A 22,653-nucleotide genomic window follows, 5' to 3' on the forward strand; every position below is an offset into this window, starting at 1 on the left:
TTTCCGCAGGACGTTGCCGTCAAAGGAGGCATTAAGAGGGTACTCTGACAGTTCATTCCGAGGCGAAGGTTACATTCAGTGTTGTGTAGGCGTTAGACTGTGCGACATGTATTCAAATCAAGAGCTGGCAGAGATACACTTCATGTACGGTAAGGCGGACGGCAATGCTGCGCTGGCTCGTCGTTTGTACCAGGAGAGGTACCCACAGCGACAATATCCAGATCGGAAGACATTTGTACGTCTCCATTACCGTCTGTGCGAGTATGGAAAATTTAACTCTCCTGGTTTGGGAAGGGGACGACCAAGATTTACAACCCCAGAAGTACAGGAGGAGATTATGGAGGCTGTGAACATGACTCCTTCTATCAGCACACGAAGGGTAGCGTTGCAAGTCAGTGTTTCTCATACGACTGTCTGGAGACTGTTGAAAGAGTATCAATTGTATTCTTATCGTTTGCAACGTGTACAGGGCCTGTCACCAGCAGATTACCCTGCACGAGTTAGGTTCTGTCAGTGGTTCTTGCAGCAGTGTGGTGTAAATCCGAACTTTCCTGCCTTAGTATTATTTACAGATGAAGCACAGTTCACACGAGATGGCATAACAAATTTCCACAATCAGCATGTATGGGCGTATGAAAACCCACGTGCAACTGTTCCATCTCATCACCAGGTGCGGTTCTCCCTCAACATGTGGGCCGGTATCATTGGTGATCGATTAGTTGGACCCCATGTACTTGTAAACAGACTTACGGGGCAGGCGTACACAAACTTCCTGGAAAACACCATACCTCATGTTTTAGAAGACACTCCACTGATCAATCGTCAACACATTCACTTCTTGCATGATGGCGCTCCTGCACACTTCAGTCGTACGGCTGGCCGGTACTTGGATCGAAGGTTTCCTGATCGATGGATAGGTAGAGGTGGCCCAATTGCTTGGGCTCCACGCTCACCTGATCTGAACCCTCTCGATTTCTACTTGTGGGACCATTTAAAATCATTGGTTTATTCGTCTCCGGTGCCTGATTTGGAATCCCTTCGGAATCGAATTGTGGCATGTTCTGAGGACACATGAAGCATTTCCGGACACATGTTGTAATGAACTATTTTGATTGTCTACATGTGGGAAATACATACCTGAAATTATGCCCCGTATTTTTAAACACCCTGTATATATATATATGGAACCTGTATGCAGTTCTGAAACTAGGAGATGTAAAGTCCCAGCACACGGTGGAATACCTAAAAGCACAGTTATTGTAAAAATCTAAAACATGAAATGTTTTGTTTCTGTTTCAGTCTGTTTGCTAGCGGAGCATCGCACTACGGCGCCACCAACCTTACTCCACACTCGCCATCAGAAGCTAAGTCAGGATATCCTTACTTCGGGCAGCTGAGCGGGATGGAAGCCGGAATGGTGTGTGGCAGAGTTCACTGACAAGGCGCGTTCCCTCCCACTATGACGAGGTTACAGAGATCAGAGTCGGGACCGTGACAGCTCGGTCGATCAGATTTTAGAGATGCATGTACCCAAGCCACAATATTCAATTGGATCATCTGATGTACTAAGACAATATTTTTCTTTATGCATAATTTCTAAAATAAGTAAAAGCAAAGTTGAAAATATAAACAATCCTTGGTTATGTGACCTATATCATGTAGCAATTTAATGTTCAATCTTAATTGAATTGGAAAGCGAAAAAACGTTGCAAGCGTCAAATTAAAATTTCACAGGAACAGAGAAATAAATAATTAATTAATGCATAGCATTGTAACATTATCCCACAACTTCACGTTTGTCTCATCGCAGGAAGATTTTTGTGTCCAACCTTAAGTACCTATAGAACAGTGAAGAGAGCCAAGTTAACCACTCGTGTCTTTTACAATGTACCGTCATTTCCCATAACCATGGTCTTGGAACACAACTATGATCCACGATACAACCATTCAAAGAACATTGTAGAAGTAACCTAGACCGTTCGTAGATAGCTGCAGTGGACTTCAAACTACATTACAGCAAAAATATAGATAAACGAGGTAATACGTTATGGACCATAGTTGTGTTCCAAGACCATAGTTATGGGGAAATGACGGTATGCCACAAGGTTAGTGGGTTAGTTCAGGGGATATGTAAGTGACGTGAAGCCGAGGATCTTAAATCATTGTAATCTTTTCACATATTCCTCGGCCTCATGTCACTTAGATATTCCCCAACTAACCCACTAACCTTGTCACATGTCTTGTAAAAGACCGCGCATGCGCAGTCAAGAGAGCCGAGGATGAGATCCAATCGTATGTCGCTGTTCGGTGGGTACTTCCTGTTGTACACAAAAAATCTTCTTGCGGTGATACAAACTTACAACTTCTGAAGTTCTACAGCCTAAATTAAAGGTTCGACTTTCATTTTCAACCAACAGAGTTCACTAAAATGTAGAAGAAAGTACGTGCAACGTGTTTTTATTAAAACATTGCAAGAGAAAATATAATGTCGTTTGCAACGTTTTTCCGCATAGCTATTCAATTAGGCCTATAAAAAAAACTGGGAGAGAATATTTGTAATTATTGAAGAATGCCCACCAAAAGAAAAGAAGGTAATAATAGCCTGTCTTGTGAATATTAACAGTTACATAAAACATAATTTTCCACTAGAATTTTATATCCTGCTCTGAGGAAATTTCCAAGTAACATTCATCAATAATCATGAGATTAGAACCTTAACTTTCTATCTTCCTTTCTGCTAACGATTTTTTAATTCCCACTTTTTCTTTGAATTATTCAGTAATACCTTCCTATTCCTTTGTATGATCTGGAATTTCAAGAAAAGAATTTGTCACGTCCATCTAGAATTCTTGTTAAGAGAAAAGCGCTTAATGTATTATAAATTAATATAACCTATCTATAATCTGCGTCGCATTTTCTGTTATCAATTATTATGATTTAAAGATTTTTATGTAACTGGGAACGTTACAATAATGGCAACTCATTATTTTTCGTTTAACCATTAGTAGCTTCAAGACTTAAATTTGAAAATTCCTGTACCTATTAAAATAATTTCATACAAAATAAATTTAATTTTGTCCCTCCTATTCTAGACACTGTAGTTTTGTAAGTACTATTACAAATTCTCGTAATTTATAACACGTGTACAGCATTAAAACATTTTAATTCAGAAAATGGAACTTGTTTATAATACACGTATTATCTTGAGAATAAATCAGTTCTTTTAGAAAAGGAGTAATATTGTAACAACTCGCCGGAAACATGATCCTTGCAGATATCTACAGTAAAGGCAGACTTTTTTGATTATCCGTCCTTCCGAATTATTCGTACCCATTCTCCTGGTCATTAGACCAGATATGGAGTAATCGGGAGTACATTGTATGCCGTCCCATTGTAGAAACTTAGGCAATTCACAAATAATTCCACAGAATGGACGCAACCTACTAGAACACAAAAAAGCGCTAATCTATGAACCATACCTTTCCCATTCGCAGGCAAAGACTCTCCATAATTATCAGGGCAAAGGAGTGGAAGTGGAAAGCAATTCTGAGAGAAGTCGGAAAACGTATTGAGTCTGACCTTGATTTATTGTCTTTAAATAATTAACTCTTCTTCTTCTTCTTCTTCTTCTTCATCGGGAGAATCAATGACGTGTCGAATCACGTGGTGTGGGAATAAGTTTCAATAACTTTGATTCCAATACTATAAAAACCGACATCAGCTATTCCCTACAATAACAATTAGATTACATTTGAATATAGCTGATCAGCCTAAAAAGAATTCTTATGGTCACGTGACGGTAATGATATCCTATAACATTATTTATCAGTCCTAATGGATCTTTCATTGTTACTTTTATTGAGTTTTAATGAGCAAGTCGGAGTCGGAAACTTTTTGTACAGAATCCACAGTCCAGATAATTGTCTGTCGTCGGGACTCAAACCCGAAAACTTATCCGGTGAAGTAGGTTACATTCAATGGTTAAAGAAAGCACGTTACATGAAAACCATGCTCGTAAGGTTAAAGTTGCATCTAGGACGTCAATGTTTACTTCTTGTTAATGTTGTAGATCTATAATAGCTTGCTGAACCTTTTACTGTCCGCCCAACAAATAAAGATAGCAGATAAGGGATAGAACCACAAGTTTCTCCCTTCCTACCTACCTACCTTCCTTTCATCTTTCCACACAAGTAACGTCGTTTCTGTCAGCTTTTTTCACTTCTGCAAACCACTCGAACTTTACAAACCTAGGCAGTAGGTAACATCCATTAGTGTTCACCTAGCAAATAAAGATACACTTTGGGGATTTTGTGTGGTTTCAGAGGAAGAAGCGAGTGTTGTGAACAGATTGTAAAAAGCGGTAGAGGAAGAAAAATTTCAAGTAGCTAGAAATGGTATTTAAAAGCGACGGTTTACCACAATTTTCAAGGACTCAAGAACAATTGGGCATACTGGAAATCCCTCTATGAAAATTAATATTTAGTATAAACCTTCCTTTGAGTACGTATAGAAAAATTCGATATATAGGAAAACAATAGTTTTATCTTAAATTTAGTACATTCGTGAAAGCTAAGGATTGTTGACACTTAGTGTTAAATAAAAGACGTCTTCTTCGTCTTTTTCTTCTTCTTCTCTTCAAGGACAGGGTACTTGTTTCCCCATTCCGAAGCTGTAGCAATTACTTGATCCGCCCATCTTTTTCTGGGCCGTCACACTGATCAAGTTCCATGTGGTGTATATTTTAAAATATCCTCTAGAATGTTTGCCTCTCCAAGATGAATCCAAAATCATTTTCCTAGAGTTATTGCTGATGTTGTTTTCATAATCGTCTATCCGGCTATTGCTTACTGCTGTTTTATGAGTGATTAAATTTTTACCTAGAGAGATTAGCAGTCTCTCGTAGAACCCCCAACCTAGAGGACCAGCGTTTTTGTTCAGGATTCGTTCCCTTAGATGGATTGCTTTCACCTCAGCTCACATAGTTCCACCTTCCCTGAGTTTGAATTCGGAGTACAGTCCACTCTGGATATAGTGAACCTCTGCGGACTTGCATATTTCGTTCACTATATCCGAAGTGTCTCTCCCCTAATCTTAAATGAGAGGAATGAATGAAATTATGAACAAGAAAATAAAATACTATACAGTAATTAAAATATTTCGTTTTTGTGGAATGGATTATACTGTATACTGTTACTCACAGTTGATTTACTTGAACTATGATGTCGACCTACGTCCACTTGAAAAGGCTATGTTCAATGTCACTTATAATATTCGCCTTATCTTCCAAAGAAAACACTTTACGCTTCGACATTTTTATACAGCATATTCACTGTTCGAACAGTAGAAACAGACTGATCAGGTAGAAATGACAAACACTGTTATGGTGTGACTGCGTACTCAGCCTTGGAATTTCCCGGGTCACTTAATGGAAACTGGGAGGGAGTTGATGGAGTTTGAAAGCCATCGGAATGTTATCTCCATTTATACTCTGGGCATAATGTCCGTCCTTTTTTAATAAAAGAAGGCAATTTCATTTTCCTTTTATTCTATGCTATCCACCATAATGTAAATGTTTCTGAGAACGAAAGGCAATCCTTTGACGGTGGAGGATTAGAGATAGCAGTAGAGTAGTGTGCCTGAGAACAGAATGGTAAACCTTCGACGGTAGAGTGAGGCAAGATCGTCATGCGTTGCCTGGATTTACAGTTCAGCTTATTGTCTAGAATCACTAATCCTACCTTTGTGTTTTGACTAAAGGAGTACGAAACTTAGAATGTTGTTCTCAACACATTCTTTTAATTTTATACAAGAAAGTTAGACTTCAAATAAGAATTTGCCAGGATACAACTCTTGTAACTTCAATTTTTAAGGTTCACTATAACAGAAGCGAGGGTTCACTATAAACGGAAATATTAATGTACTTTTTAATGTATGCGAGTCGGAACCAACGGTTTAGGTTCACTATAGCCGAATGTTCACTTTAACCGAGTACACTGTATTTTCTCCTAGCCTTAGAAGTTCCCACACCAAATCTTGTAAGGCAGCAAATCCGCTTTTTAGAAGTCATTTGTAACTTATAGTTGGGGAACCTACTTCCCTCAACTCATCCACCCTCAAAGAGGTCGTTGGTAATAGCCAAGGTGATCGCTTATACTGGCGAACATTCGGTCTTCAGAGCCGCGTTCGCTGCATTGTACGCATTACTATCCCTCACCGCGGGGAGGTGCGGTTGGGTATTCCCTTTCATTGAATAATGAGACCCAATTGGCATTTCTCATACTCTCTATTACTTTGAGCGACAAAGACTTCTAAATTGCAGTTTTTGACCTTCTAAATAGTTCAGTAAAAAGAGTTAGGAAAATACAGCTTAGCCTACTCAAAACAAAGGGTTAGTTAAGTGATTGTAAAACGATAGAAGTATTTGTGGCGCGGTGCAGGTGCAATGAGAACGCACACTCTGGCCACCATGAAGGCCTGGTGTCACTATTAATTATAATTCGAATTATTCTCGGCCTAGATCTGCTAACTGGCTCCATATTTTATGCGCTGCCTGAGGAGACTTTACTTATTACTGAACAGTCTAGACATGTAGGCACGAGAATTTTACACGTTGTGACATTGACATCGACCTGCTTGACTCCAGGAACTAAAATGGAATGTTATTAGTCCGTATTTAATTACAGCATAACTCCCGCTCAACATCGCCTGGCTAGCAATCAAATATCTAATTAGACAAGGCACGGACGATGATGGTGTGTTTTCGTTTAGGCCTATACATATTTATAATCATGTACAAATGAATCAATTTGTAAATTTTATTTGACTTTATTCAGAACTGTGGATATTTTTCAGCGTCAGTAAAGTAATATGATGAGACTGGAGTAATGGTGAAATGACAACTGCACGCGTACCGGTACGCTCGAAGAAAATATTTCTATTAGTCGAATTTTCTTCATCAGACTCAGAGACTTATTGGATAGTCTCCCATTATCCATTTTCATTATTAAGATATTGTCAAATAAATTTTATTAGCCATGTCCTACAGTGTACACTACTTTCGTAACAATCTAACCGAATTTATATCACTACAGTGCCTTAAGATATATGGTTAAGGCTGGTTTATATATTTATATATTTATTTTAATAATCTTTCCGTTCTCGTTATTATTGTCGTTTCCGTTCCCGGTTTATTGTGAACCAGCCTTCACTCAAAAGAAAGTTGCATTTTGAATCAGCCATAATTTTTTACGTGAAATGTCTATGTTCGAGGTAGAAGAAAGAAAAATTATAACGTTTTGACATGAAAGGTTTACTCTGACGTCACGCGTGGTACCATCGTGGCTAACGAGAAAGATAGGTTACGGCGCGACGTCACATTCTTAGTCATAACATGGCCAACATTGAACAAGTTTATATATAAATGCACGTTTAACATGAGTTTAATATAGCAATTCCTTTGTTTTCTTTGTTTTTTTTTTTTTTAAATAGAACTTTGAACTTGTATTTATATCAGGCGATTGTCACGATGGCCATGACTAGACCGAGATAACCATGTGACTCCGATTCGCGCCGTAGCCTATCTTTTTAGTTAGCTACGTGGTGCCATCGAAACAGAAGTGGAAAATGAACTTCGTGCCTGGTGGTTTTCTACACAATAATCATGGAAATATTGGGTAATACGTAGGTTTTGTGTGTGTACTGTATATGAATTTTATCAACAGTAATCTCACTAGAGGTTTTGATTTATCCAGAGAAAATTAAAACTCGAATGGGCTTTAATTGACTATTACACGATTAAAAAAAGTATATAGAGATTATAAGAAATAAAGTACTCTAATATAATAAAAAATTGACTTACTGAAATTTTATTTCACTAATGTTAGCTTCACCGAAACATTTGAACGTGGTCGACATTTTCAGTCGACTATCTATGCAGGAAACAAAGACAATCGCAAAGCATGTTTTATAGTACCGTAAAGAATTTGCAGTTTGAAATGTTATCAAGCAAAGAAACAAATGCTAGGGAAATGATAAAAACAAACAAATGCTAGGGAAATTATAAAATTGTGCGATAAGCAGCCATGATTGGTTGAAAGACTTCCTTTCGTAACGTTTCGTTTTGGTCAAAAGTAGTATGACGAAGTAAAAGTGTCAAAATAACTATACTAAAATATACTACATTTTTAAAGGAAGTACAGCAGTGGCAAAAAACCGGACCAACCCTTGTGGCTGATTTCAGAGTCTTGTTCACTCCAGAGCATGATAGATTGGTAACTAAGATTTTCGTGGTTCGAATCCTGCCTGGGAAGGAAACGGGTTCATGAAACGACATTTTTATTTCGCTTGGGTGGGCCGTACTCTGTCTTCTGCAGGCAGAACTAAGTCTGTGATTTGAGTGAATCCTGTGCGAGCGAAAATTCTGACCGCGATTCTTGTGAAGTCATAATCAAGGCTCTGTCAACCAAAATAGATATTGAAAGCAGTGAGATAAATTAGAAACTGAAAGCGACAAATGATAATTATTAAAGTTTAATTTGTTGAAATATTTCGACCTGATTTGACACAAACCATTTTAACTTTATACATAGAAACAGAACGATACAAAATACGCGTTTCACTTTCGAACTACATTAAACTATATTAAATGATAGGCCTACTTGCGGAAGACAAGATTGGAGAATAACTGCTCAAGAGCACCCTTTCTCCTGAAGTTTACAAATTTCAGCATCTCTCTCTATTGAATTGTATCTTACCTTTCCTCTACGTTATTGTCACTTAATTGATGCAAAATGCAGATTATCAATCGGACACAATTTTCTCCATGATTTTCATGAATATTAACCGAACGCCGCGAAGGTCTGAAATAACTAGGATGTGAGATGATTTCTATACGGAACTGACTGAGTCTACCTCTATAGCATATCTATTAATTAGGACATCTCATCGTCTCAGGGGTGTTAGTACGCACAATAGACTGTGAATTTGCAGTTCTCCCTCCGACTGAACACTTCCCTGCATTTCATACGAGTGCCTTTGAATCTCTACTCATTTATGAATTTTTAGATCGAATAGACCTACATTCATTCAACCATTATAAGTTTTGCTTGGCTTTAACTCAAACCAAAATATACTTTTGTGCTCTTGCATGTCTCCCGTCAGAATGAACCTAGATAACTTGTGTTAATGTATAACTGTATTCAAGCTATACCCATAGAAACTTTAGTTAGTTGCTAAATTGTTTCATTTAGAAACAATTCTCTTCGTGCTGTAATTACAGAATCATCCATTTATTTTTCATCGCTCCTAGTCGCAGAATGGTGGCGGCGTCAGATAGCTGCGCATGCCGAAACATGGCCCGCACAAGGTCAGTGCTGTGTAATGCTATATACACTGATTCCACGAGCAGCACCAAATGGGTCATCCTGAATTATTTCAATATTTTATGTTATCTAGTTATTAACCAGACAGTGGCACCAAACAAATGGATGGCTCTGTATAAATAAAGAATCTCTCAAATTTAGTTCTCTTCTGAAGGAAATATTTAACCTTCATTAACCCTTAAGCAGTCGCGCCTAACTTTGTAACATTAAAAGTCGCGCGGGTCGTTACTGACATCTCAAATGTAACGGTTTTTTGGGATATTTTTTAGTGAACAATTAAAATACAGCGCTTTTTGAATTATAAAACTACATGAAATACTTTAATACGTATCACAATGTTATAATGTACAGTAATGGTAATATTTCAATATTGGTTCACACGAAATATTCGAACGTCTATTCACTCCTAATCATAATTTACTTTTTATCTTCCTTTTCAGACCACTTTCTTGATTTTTCTGTGCTCACAGTCACTAGTTAACATTAATTGTTATTATTTGGGTAAATCTCTATAGGTCTAAGTATTGGTTCTATCCTTTCAACAACAGAAAAAAAAAGCATTCCAAAAACCTCCGATTTTTGCCCCAAAAATTAAAACACTTAGAAAAATGAGCGGAAAGCGTTAAAATTTCGAAAAAGTTGAAGAAAAAATCTGAAAACTCCCAATTTTCGAAAGTAAATTCAAAATACAAAAACTTTACAAAAATAAAATAGAAAAAAACACTTTAAATAAGACAACTTCGAAAGTAATTAGGCCTACTTTTCAATTTATAATAACGATCAACTTAACATTCCTAAGCTAATATAATCTAACCTAACCTAAATCAAAGACGAAACAGTTCAGTAAGTAATTACGATCACTTATCTTACATTAATGAAGAGGTGGATACATTTCTCCCACTTCCATGACAAAATAATGCAGATTTTGAATCTGCCTTCAAACATGAGCCAAAATTTTCACATAGACTACATATTTATCACACAAAACGCCAAGACCAAACAAAAATCCACGCAACTCTTTTTCATCCATACAAAACCACATAAATTCCGTAGCACGTATACCGCAACCTCCACACAAACCATCATCACGAGACGTAGAACTTCAAGTACCTTCTATCACCAGAACTAATGTCAAAGTGACAGACACAAAATGAAAATAATCTAATATCGAATTAACGTGAAGTCATCAAATATCGATTTATATACGTCCGACTAGTTACAGGATATTGCGCGGAATTGATAATAAAAACCTAAACTAACCAAACCTAACCTTCGTATATGAAAAATTTGTAACCAGGACGCGAAGGAAACTGCTTGATTTCAGCTGGAATGTACACATGAAAGTAAATTTACGTAAAAATCACGCCACGTCGCCACTCCATGAAAGGTCAGCGCATGCGCCAAAGCGAAACGGTTCCTGTCCTGTTATAAACATCAAACATAAAATGGCTGCCCACTACTTCCAAACGTCCGATATCCGTAAGTAAATAAACATATTAAAATCAAAACTAAGATTGTTTTCCGCTCACTTTTTCTAAGTGTTATCACATTATGAATGATAACCAAAAAGTTTTAAAATATTAATTTCATAAAAAACCAAAAGCAGTACTTATAGATAATTACCATTATTTTTGTTACACAAGTATGGTCAGTTTAGTCACTGTCACTGTTTACAATAGGAGTGCAGTAAGTTGGCATCATCCCACACCACTTAAACCGTTATTATAACTATTATGCGAATTCCGATTTCAAACATGTTTACGGTTATTGTTGCCTTACCAATTCTAACAAAGGCACTAGAAGTTTCAGAAGTATAGACTTACTCAATATGTAGTTAACAGCTCCGTCTATAAGACTGGAGTGTTGACAACACATCGCGCGACTGCTTAAGGGTTAAAAATCCAACGCCTCCATCCAAGATTGATTCTACGAAACCACAAATTTAATGAGACGCGTTGTGATCACTCGATCACCGAGGAAGACCATATTTGAGTATATGAAGTGTTCAATAATTTATATACAAATGTACATAACGAAAATATGGTGCCAAGAATGTTTTGTAATCAATTTAATTTTTATAGATCCAAGAGAATTATTGGTAAATGCTTTTACCTTGAATGATGTTACAGTACTAGGAACACAACATGCCTTACTGAAGTCTGAATCTGGTATTTTCTATAGCTTTTACTTAGGCCTATATGATGTTCTGAATGTTATGTGATAATTAATGTTAAGATAGGCTAACTGATGATGTTGTAGCATAAAAGTACTGACGGAATACTTGAAAGTTAATTTGTATTATCCGTCCTGATGACGCTTAAGACGTCCAATAGTGGGTTGATGAAAGTGGTGATAATTATGTGAATTAGTTAAGATACTGAAACAAGTGTATCAAATAATGTAAATAACATAAGATGGGAGTAACTTGTTATATCTTGCAAGTGTACTACAGGTGTGGTAACATTTTAATTTTAAGTGTTTGTGCGCATTGTGAAAAAGTATATACATATATTTATTCGGTTGAGAGCTTTATAAATAACACTGAAGTATCTGAGTGAAAATGACTTAGTTTTAAGGTTTTGTGTAAGTGATACTAATGAGTGTATGGTTGTACAACATTAGTGTTCTCATATTCGGCTTGTCTTCATTACAACTTATAAAATTGATTGTATGTACATTGCAATTACAATTGTTAAATAAACTTAAATAAATAATTATATCTTAGTTTTTATTTTATTTTTATTACCAAGCTAAGTAAAATAGAGGGCATTTTAGACTTAAGGTTCAACATATTTTCATGCAATAAAAAAATGACAGTAAATCTACAATTTCATGTGTTTTCTGAGGAATGTTTATTTCAGAGCTACATAGGAAAGGAAGAGTTGCAAACAATACTAACACATAGTAATTTCTCTCTAAAACTTTTTTTTTTACTAGTAACGAGTACTTGTTGAACAGCTTACATCAGCTTCTTGTCTATGCGGATGACGAGAAGATGTCAGGAGAAAATTCACAAACGATTAGGGAATTTTACTCGAAGCAAGTAAAGCGATAGGTTTGGAAGTAAATCCCGAAAAAACAAAATATATGATTATGTCTCGTGACCAGAATATTGTACGAAATGGAAATATAAAAATTGAAGATTTATCCTTCGAAGAGATGGAAAGATTCAAATATCTTGGAGCAACAGTAACAAATAGGCCTACAAATGACACTCGGGAGGAAATTAAACGCAGAATAAATATGGGAAATGCGTGTTATTATTCGGTTGAGAAGCTTTTGTTATCTAGCCTGCTGTCAAAAAATCTGAAAGTTAGAATTTATAAAACAGTTATATTACCGGTTGTTCTGTATGGTTGTGAAACTCGGACTCTCGCTTTCAGAGAGGAACAGAGATTAAGGATGTTTGAGAATGAGGCTCTTAGAAAAATATTTGGGGCTAAAAGGGATGAATTTACAGGAGAATGAAGAAAGTTACACAACGTAGAACTGCACGCATTGTATTCTTCACCTGACATAATTAGGAACATTAAATCCATACGTTTGTGATGGGCAGGGCATGTAGCATGTATGGGTGAATCCAGAAATGCATATAGAGTGTTAGTTGGAAGACCGGAGGGAAAAAGACCTATAGGGAGGCCGAGACGTAGATGGGAGGATAATATTAAAATGGATTTGAGGGAGGTGGGATATGAGACTGGAATAATTTTGCACAGGATAGGGACCGATGGCGGGTTTATGTGAGGGCGGCAATGAACCTGCAGGTTCCTTAACAGCCATTTGTAAGTAAGTATAAAAATGAAAGTAAATCTACAATTTCATGTGTTTTCTGAGAAATGTTTATTTCAGAGCTACATAGGAAATTAAGAGTTGCAAACAATACTAACACATAGTAATTTCTCTCTAAAACGCATTTTTTACTAATAACGTGTACTTGACTGTTAATCATTCACTCATATGAAGCGAGTTGAATAGGCTGTCACGATAGAGTCGTTGGCCAGAGTGCGCCATAGGAGGCTGGTCTACGCTACACCCGCGATGAGAATGTTTGCTATAAGTGCAACGAATTGGGGCAGAAGAAGAGTTTGCAGACAATCAATTTTGAGGAAATTCTCCACCGTGATGAAACTCGTCTACGAGCACAAGAGCTATTGCACTTGCAATAGGTGTAGCCTACATCACGAGACTCTGTAGGATATTGCAGTATGCTGCATCTGTACCATAAAGCAGCTTTGGATTTTTCTGACATTCTTTCTCGATCGGATTTCCACATTTAGATTATGCAACGGTATAAGTGTCTTAACATCGTGCGTTTTGTTTATAGATGAGGACACCTTTAGGCTGCCTGGGATGGTATCGTTCATGACCGTTTGGTAGAAACATATCATACATTTCCGAGATATTTGCATAATGTTATTTACCTGACATTCTTGCGAAAGCAATCACCGGAATTGTTGAAGCTATTAATTTTGCTATAAATTAGATAAACACGTATGTCACCTTATAAACTGGACGCTGTGAACGAACACCTCACTAAATCAATTGAGCCGATATCTTGAATAACAACTTAACGTACATTACATCAGCATAGGGCCTACGTCTCCCTCCTGATAAAATATTATTTCCCTCCAACAAACACAGCGCCCTCTAGAAACATTTGAAAGTCGTTCTACGCATGCTGGTATACGAGATCTAAAATGTATGATACTCTGCATCTCAAATTCAATATTTTGCAGTTATTTCTTGTTCCAGAGAACGCCTCATTTCCACATCCCGCTGGCCATGACATTCCTCTGATTTTAAGTCAATGATTTATCTTTTATGGATCCTTCTGAAAGCGTCAGTTTGAGACATACATCAGAATGAAAGAAGAAATACTAGAATACATTCAGAATACCTGAAATTTTTAATAAGATATTTTGCAGTTCATTTTGAAGAAGTTTTTCAGATAAGTCTCTGAAATACAATAAATGAATAAATGAATTTAATGTTGTTCCGCCAATGACTTAACATGTTATACATAAGGTATAAAACCTTTATATTACATATTTAATTGTTGGTATTAATATCAATGGTACACAAAAACAGAGGTTATTATTAGTATGAATGTAAAAATATGGTATCTGATGATGACGCAAGTAAAAGCGACGAAAACGTTAATACCAACAATTAAATATTAATATAAAGGTTTTATACTTTATGTATAACATGTTAAGTCATTGACGGAACAACATTAAATTCATATAGCCCTATTGTATTTAATAAGGTATGTGAAACATGATGCGTCACTGTCATTCTTGCATTGATGTCGGTATCCGCCATTTCTGTAACACATGAAGACAAAGATGAAATGAAAAAACGTAATGCATTACCATACAGATTTATGAGTATTTAATTTATTTGAGGTAATAATAATAATAATAATAATAATAATAATAATAATAATAATAATAATAATAATAATAATACTTTATTGCCAGTAATACAGAGATACATATTGCTTTTTTATATAAAAACACTCTAGCACCCCCAGAAAGAGTAAATAATGCATAATATTTACCCCAATAAATTATTGCTTACGATCAAAACGTGACATTTTTGAACATATATAGGTCTAATGAAAATTGGCCTTTGACTTCTATACAATTCTTCAGATATTTTAAAACTCATTTAATTACATTCTGTATGAAGACACTTTGTTTTTTGAATTGGTTTATTTTACGACAATTGTAAATAAATGTAGGCTATGTTATCTGTTCCGACTATAACTTATCTTTTTATTGTTTAATAACACGTTAATACACTTTGTGTCATAATTGTGCAATGCTATTGGCGGAGAAGGGGGACAAACGTTTTCACCTTTACGGCATCTTCAGGTCAAACAATAAAAATATAAGTTATAGAGGGAATAGATAACATATATTTACTTATAAATTTCATAAAAACTTATGTCAATATATCAGTAATATTATTTTACGACGCTTTATGAACTGCGATGGTTATCTAGCGTCTGAGTGAAATGAAGATGATAATGCCTACGTAATGAGAAGTACTCACTATTTCCTCTTAACGGGTTGAGGGAAAACACCGGTAAACACCCAAACAGGATTTGAACCCGAGCCAGCATGTTTAACAGTCAGACACGCTAACCATTACTTTACAACGGTAGACAAAGCATTTGGTAAAAGCAGGCTTTACAGATAGTGTTTCTGTATTATGAGGTAAAGAAATCTTGTTACAAAAGTAATAAGAGTTGATATGGGCTATTCCATATGAAATCGATCAGTAAAAAACCTCGCATTTTTTAATACTCTAATTTTTTCCCTATTTATACAAAGTGCTGAGGAGATTGCATTTTAAAAAATATACTATCGAAAGTCAAATGGTTTTCGTACTATTGAGCGACAAATTTAGCGTATTTTATAAAAACAAGCCTCTTTCAGCGCTCAGAACTCTGGAACCATTTACTGCAGAACATTGAACGGGAGCTCGTTTTGAAGCTGACATTTAGTAGGTTATGATAAGAAGTAATACTTATTTTTAGTGTATACAGAGAGACAAATAATCTGATTTTACTTACATTTAGGTTTTTTGCCAATTTGTAAAAATGTAAAAAATATTGAAAAAAAACCTTGCATTATTAAGAGGGATTCGGCATTGTTTGCTTAGTGGCTCGGAAATAAGTTTCGAGGGTATTAAATAAATTATTTTCACACGCCTAGACTTGAACGGCGCAGTACCCCACACACTGGCCAAGAGCTGAAGATAAGCGACCATTGGGCGTCATTTTACTCCTGTGTTTATGAAAACTTGTGATAAAGCTAGCCCAGCCATGACTGCTAGACGACACATCACGTGTTTGTCTCCTGGCCTTGCTTGTCTCGACTACCTACAGTCAGCTGGTTAGTTCACGCGCGTACTATTTATTTTCATAATTTGATATTTTCAATACGTTCTTATCAACGGTGCACCAGTAAAAAATGTTTATTTGTACTTTCAATGGGGAATCTAACCATATATTTTAAAAATATTTTTTCGTGGGCAAAGGCGTCTTAATGAAGAAAAATCTAAATTTCACCATTTCCATAAAAAGTAAGAAAAACTGTTTACATGTCAATATAAACTATAATTTCTCAGCATCAATATAAACCATGATTTTGATCATTGGGTGAAAGGGTTTCGGAGCCACAATAGTTTAAATTTGCTAATTTTATGAAAATACGATAAATTTAAATATTTTAAATTTAAACACTATGAAGTTCTGATGCCTCAAACTTTGCACAAAGCATTGTATCACAGTTTTCAACGGACGGAAAAAGTTTCATTGTATTTAAAAATTGCAAGGTCAATTTTCTCTATATTTCGGTCGATTTGAGATGGAATAGCCCGTATACATCTTATAATAAGAGCGGTTAGTACCGTTCGGGGCCTCAGACATTCAACGTTATTTCACTCTGACCAAAAAATCGCCTGATAAAAGGCGATAAAATCACGACTCAGGGCAAGTAGAAGGGGAAAGAAATGCCTTCGCAGCCTCTCAACTTGTATGAAATGTAGTTTAGGTGGCATTCATGAATCCGACGCTGACAGATGGGCTATCCTGCCTCAGCCTGTGATAGAGATCCAGGTCCCGTTTTGCGGACGAGTAGCCTGATAAGTCCCAGGGACTCGGAGCCCCAAGCCCTTCCTGATCAGCCGACGCTGTCAGGTGGGCCAGTCTGCCTCAGTCCCTGATAGAGATAGGTCCCATCCGCACACGAGTAGTCTGATGAGGCCCAGGAGGCCAGAGCCCCAAGTCCTTATATCAGCATCGGAAACCCGTACTACCGCCAGACTATTTTTACTATTGTAGATGATAGCTGAAATGAGGGGGAGGTGGAGTGTGTTGGTGGGTGGAATGATAAAGTACCCCGAGAAAAACCCTCTACAACGTCTGCTTTGTCCACCACAAATTCCATCACGACCTGACCGGGGATCCAACCCGGGCCGCCTGGAGTACAGAAGTTATATTGCCTTGTATGAAACCAAAGATTATAATATATTGACATTGTGAGTAGGCCTAATATTAATTGAAACGTCGTCTGGAACAACGTTGTAAGTTACAAAATTTTCATTCGGCGTGTTTCCGTGTAATAATGTTGTATGTCATGTTACCTTGCTATACTCCTTGGCTTGCAACTGTCCATCAATGCAGCACGTGAAATTTGTCCACTCAAAAGTTTGCTACCCTCATAAGAACAACGCTGTACGCGTACACATTTTTGCAGCTCCTGTAAATTTTAACAAATGTAACTTATAACGTTGTTCCAGCCGACGCAAATGTAATGAATATTTCGGTAAATTGTTGTACAGTAGTGGCAAAAAAAAAAAAAAAAAACCGGACCGACCCTTGTAGCTGATTTCAGAGCCTTATTCACAGTGACAGCACGATAGACTGGTAACTAAGACTTTCGTGGTTCGAATCCTGCCTGGGAAGGAAGCTTTTTTTGTTCCTTATTCAAATTTATTCACAATACTTTTCGATTGCAGCGATATTTTACTACTTAATTAATTTATTATTCCCAGAACATGAATTTTACCAGCTCATTTTCTAATGGCTTTCGAAATGGGCTACGTCAGCAGTCGAAACTACAACAATTTCAACAGATTAGTCGCTATCTTGTGAATGCAGGCGCGGCATGCGCTGTGGCTCATTTCGGGGATTTTGATTATTCCGTCGGTCCGGTTTCTTTTGCACTACTGTACATAACTTATTACACTTGCATTAATATTTCAGAATTAATCTTTCCTGTATTATTACGATGTACCGAAGTGCCCGTATTTCCTGTCAGTAAAGATTAGTGAATAAATTAAATGAAACTAAAGTTAAAGTAAAATTAATATGAAAACTGAACTAGCAGTATTTTCATACTGAACCAGCAAAACTCGCTTTATGTTTGGAAACCAGCATAAAAGAGGGAAGGCTGACTCCACACCGAAGTGGGACAAGAATGTCGCTCTGCCCTAATGAATATTAAAATGCAATGGAATATGTGGGTGGCGTGTACAGCTGCCATCACAGACTGGCGCCTAGTCTTCTCACATCTCCAGAGCGAAGCATTAAGGTCTTCTAGATTTTTTCCTCTTAGAATAAGTGATCTTATTTGCATCAAAAACATTTAGCCTCTTTTAATATTTCACTACAGAAATTCTAACTTCATTTCTGACTCAAAAATACCATTACTAATATCAGAACTGAAAATGAGAATTAAAGCAAAACTTAGGGCTGTAATATAGCCTACTGCATCGGTCATTCAGTCTCGGTCAGGACGATTTTGTCCCGAATCGTCCAATGTGACGGTGATTACTAAGGCCCTTGACGTCGCTATATTTGTATTAGTTTGAGGTCTATTGAAGGTGAACATACGACGCCGGACAGAATGTAGTCGACGTGTTTCAAGTACAGGCAGCGGAAGCGAATTTGACACAGGCCTAAGCAAGCACGTTCCGTCTTTTGTATACGATTCTGCGTGTTATAAAATCAAGACAGTACAATCATTGTATATAAGGGCTAATATCGGAAAGGTCTAAAATGCTGGTGAGGTTGAGAATTATTGTTGAAAATCATACTAAAATTGTCACAAATGTAGTAAAACATGTCTGAAAAGATTTTTTTTATTTTTTTTTTATTTAGAGTTTTGCATTATAGTTTTAGAAAGCCGAAAACGTATATGGCGTACAATTTTGCTTTCCCTATATTTAACTATTGCATTAATTGATTTATCAGATCTATTCCGTGCCTTACTTTTCTTGCATGTTTTTTGCCAGGTTCCGGTTCCTGCTGCAATAAACAACAACATTCATTTTCAAAGTTTCAAATGAAAATGACCGCCGAGTGTCGGATAATATAACCTTGTATGCTGAAAAACTGCGTTCAACATCGGCTGAAACCAAGGGCGCAAATGTAAAATATTTCACACCATCCATTTCTACATCAAGTTGATAACAATCGCATTTGCCATCTGACAAAACTCTTGCCATTTTACGATGAAAGAGTAATGAGCGTATTCCGAATCTCACCGGTGAGCAATCCGATGGCATCACGGTGTTCCGAATTCCACCGATGACGTCATTGATGCTCCACCGGTGTCGCACCGGTGCCATCAACTTGCAGAGGTGGTGGCAGTCTCCATCAGTGAATCTGATTGGTTCTTGTATAGGGCGGGAATTAGCAGACGAATGACATCGTGCACTGTTGTGTCATGGCGGTGTGTTCTGCTTTAGTGCTGCTGCATTGTTTGTAATGAGCACAACGTAAAAACAATATGTTAATGGCTTATGAGCGAACATGTCAACGGACCAGTTATTACTACTGGTTCAAGAAATATGTTGTTTGTATCTCTTTTCTTTGAACGAGATGGCAGAACGAAAATTTCGAAAAATTTTGCTAGCGTAGCACAGATAACCACTTACACGGTCGCCATGACAGCATCGATTCTTCCAGCAGTTTTGTTCCTTATTTTCGTTGCAATGTGACGTCACTGATGCCACCGGACCGGTGAGATTCGGAATACGCTGTATGGAACGGAGAAAAATTCTCTCCGGCACCGGGATTTGAACCCGGGTTTTCAGCTCTACGTGCTGATGCTTTATCCACTAAGCCACACCGGATACCCATCCCGGTGCTGGACAGAATCATAACGAGTGCACCTCAGCACATGTGCGGACTTCAGTCCTACGTTCATAGACATCTATGACGTAGTGCAGAGGGCGGCCACTAGAGGGAACCAAAGAGTTGGAACTTAAACTGAGACGATTCTGTCCGGCACTGGGATGGGTATCCGGTGTGGCTTAGTGGATAAAGCATCAGCACGTAGAGCTGAAAACCCGGGTTCAAATCGCGGTGCCGGAGAGAATTTTTCTCCGTTCCATTACTCTTTCATCGTATGATGACGCAGAATATCTGCATAGAAATAACATATGTACTTCGGTACATTAAAATAATATACATCTTGCCATTTTGCATAACGAATTGAAACCACCGTTCTTTTGTATTACTGTGTTCATTTTCGCACACAGCTTTCTGCTTATATCATCTTGAAGATCATTCACTTTTGAGATGAGATTATTACTATTGAAATTTGCTCCACCAATTTCACACCAGTCTTTTGGAGACATTCGAATGTAGAGGGGATAAATCCAAAATTAGATTAACTATATTCTGTTTTTTAATATTTGGATCACCAAGAAGAGTTTGGGCATTACTTATGGAAGCTGCATCATTTCCGTCAAATATCTGTATGACTCCTTCTATCCTTATATAAAATGATTGTATTGCCTTGATTTTATAATACGCAATAATCGTACTGTATATAAAACACGGAAAGTGCTTGCTTAGGCGTGCGTCAAATTCGCTTCCGCTGTCTGTACTTGAAAGACGTCCGGCGTCGCGTGTTCAGCTTCAATCCACCTCAAACTAATACAAATATACCGCTGTCACGGCCCTAGTCATTACGTATTTTTATAACATTCGTCCGATGCAATACTGTATGCTGCAGCTCATAAGAATGCGTGTAATCGCCGTCAGATAGGACGGTCTGGGACAAAACCGTCCTGTCCGAGATAGAATGTCCGATTCAGTATGATGTCCATCTTATAGAGAGAAAATTTGGTTTTGAAACAAAGATTTTTATGTTTGAGTGGAATTTAAGGGTGCTATGCATAGACATTTCCCTAGTCCGCGCTACGAGCGTGCTAAACAAGCCCCGGCTATCGAGTGATTACTTGTACAGGATTCATATCATATCATATCGCTGACACTGGTTTATGAATACGAAAAACGTTAGTTCGCTGATCATCCACCGGAAGCCCACGCTAAGAATATCTATGAATATGGCCCTAAGAGTATAATTCAAAGTAGCCTATAATAAAACCAAATTGTTCGACTCTCAAAGGTTACTGAATATTGTTGAAAACTCTGCTCCTCGTATTTTATGTAATTATTAGCTCAGGTAAATCAGACCTTAAAAGCCGATATACAACCAAAGGCTTGAGACAAGGCTGTAGCATATCCCCTACCTTGTTTAAAATATATATCCAGCAGATACTGAAGCAGTGGAATAATTCATGTCGAGGAATGGGAATTCCAGTTGGAAATGAGACAGTGCACTCGTTGCTATTTGCAGACGATCAGGTGATAATTGCACAATGTCGAGAAGATGCAAAATTTATGGTAAGGAAACTCCTTGAAGCATTTGAAGCAGGGGCACTGAAAGTTAATATGAGTAAAACCGAATACCTGGTGATAGGTGAAGATGGACGAAATATAAAGTTGCCCCAAGGAATAATTAAAATAGTGAAGGAGTTTAAATATTTGGGGTCGGTTTTGCATGAGACTGGAAACTGTAAAGCGGATATAGATTATAGGATAATGCAGGGTAGAGGAGCAATAAAGATGTTGAATGGAGTGCTATGGAGCAGGACAATAACAATGCAAACAAAAAAGAGAATTCTTGAGACTATAGTGGAAAGTATATTGACATATGGGGCTGAAGGTTGGAGTCTATCGGAAGGCCAAAAAAGTAAGATACAGGCAGTTGAAATGGACGGCATAAGGAGAGGTGCTAGAATATCCAGGCTGGAAAAGAGAAGAAACGAGGATGTTAGAAGGATAATGAACATGGAAGAATCGGTGATTGCAAGAATAGAGAGTAGACAACTTCAGTGGTATGGTCATGTTAGGAGGATGGATGAGGGGAGGTGGCCAAACGTGCTACTTCAGTGGTCTCCAGCTGGTAGAAAGAAACGAGGAAGGCCTAGAAATTCATGGAGGGCTGGAATATTGAGGATGATGAATGATAAGGGACTAAATGAGCAGGATTGGAATGACAGACGCAGATGGAAAATGGGAATAAAGGGTAACCACTGAAAAGTGGAGAGGCCCTCAAAAGTAAGTAAAAAGTAAAAGCCGAAATGATAAAGGAGAGGCCACGACACGCCTTGTCTGTCCTGTTTTCTTTCCTCTTTTTTCCCATGTTTGTCGCATTTAGATTCATCGCTGTAATTTAGACATGGACATGTATTTAAATTAATATAATAGCTATTATTCTTCCCGCCATGGGATAAATATTTTCCTTTAGATGTAAACATAAGGTAAGAAAAAAGTTGAGGTAGTATTTGTTACAGTAAGCTACTACATTAATGAAATACTGAATACCCTCTATTAAGTATACATATATATGTATGAACTTACAAACTAAAAAGAATACAATTTTATTTAGATAAAAGTTTCATA

General features: G+C 37.2%; 1 protein-coding gene across 1 annotated transcript in view; it reads left to right on the forward strand.

Annotated features, from left to right (window-relative positions):
* Positions 1 to 12,082, forward strand: part of LOC138716547 (protein gooseberry-like) — a 374,575-nt gene extending 362,493 nt beyond the window's left edge. The window contains exon 7 of the mRNA XM_069849706.1: positions 1,300 to 12,082. Within this exon, the coding sequence (XP_069705807.1) occupies positions 1,300 to 1,438 (139 nt within the window). The 3' untranslated portion in view covers positions 1,439 to 12,082. The remainder of the gene's footprint in view (positions 1 to 1,299) is intronic.
* The last annotated feature ends 10,571 nt before the right edge of the window (positions 12,083 to 22,653 follow it).

This window comes from Periplaneta americana, chromosome 16 (genome assembly GCF_040183065.1).
Source record: "Periplaneta americana isolate PAMFEO1 chromosome 16, P.americana_PAMFEO1_priV1, whole genome shotgun sequence".
Taxonomy (NCBI): domain Eukaryota; kingdom Metazoa; phylum Arthropoda; class Insecta; order Blattodea; family Blattidae; genus Periplaneta; species Periplaneta americana.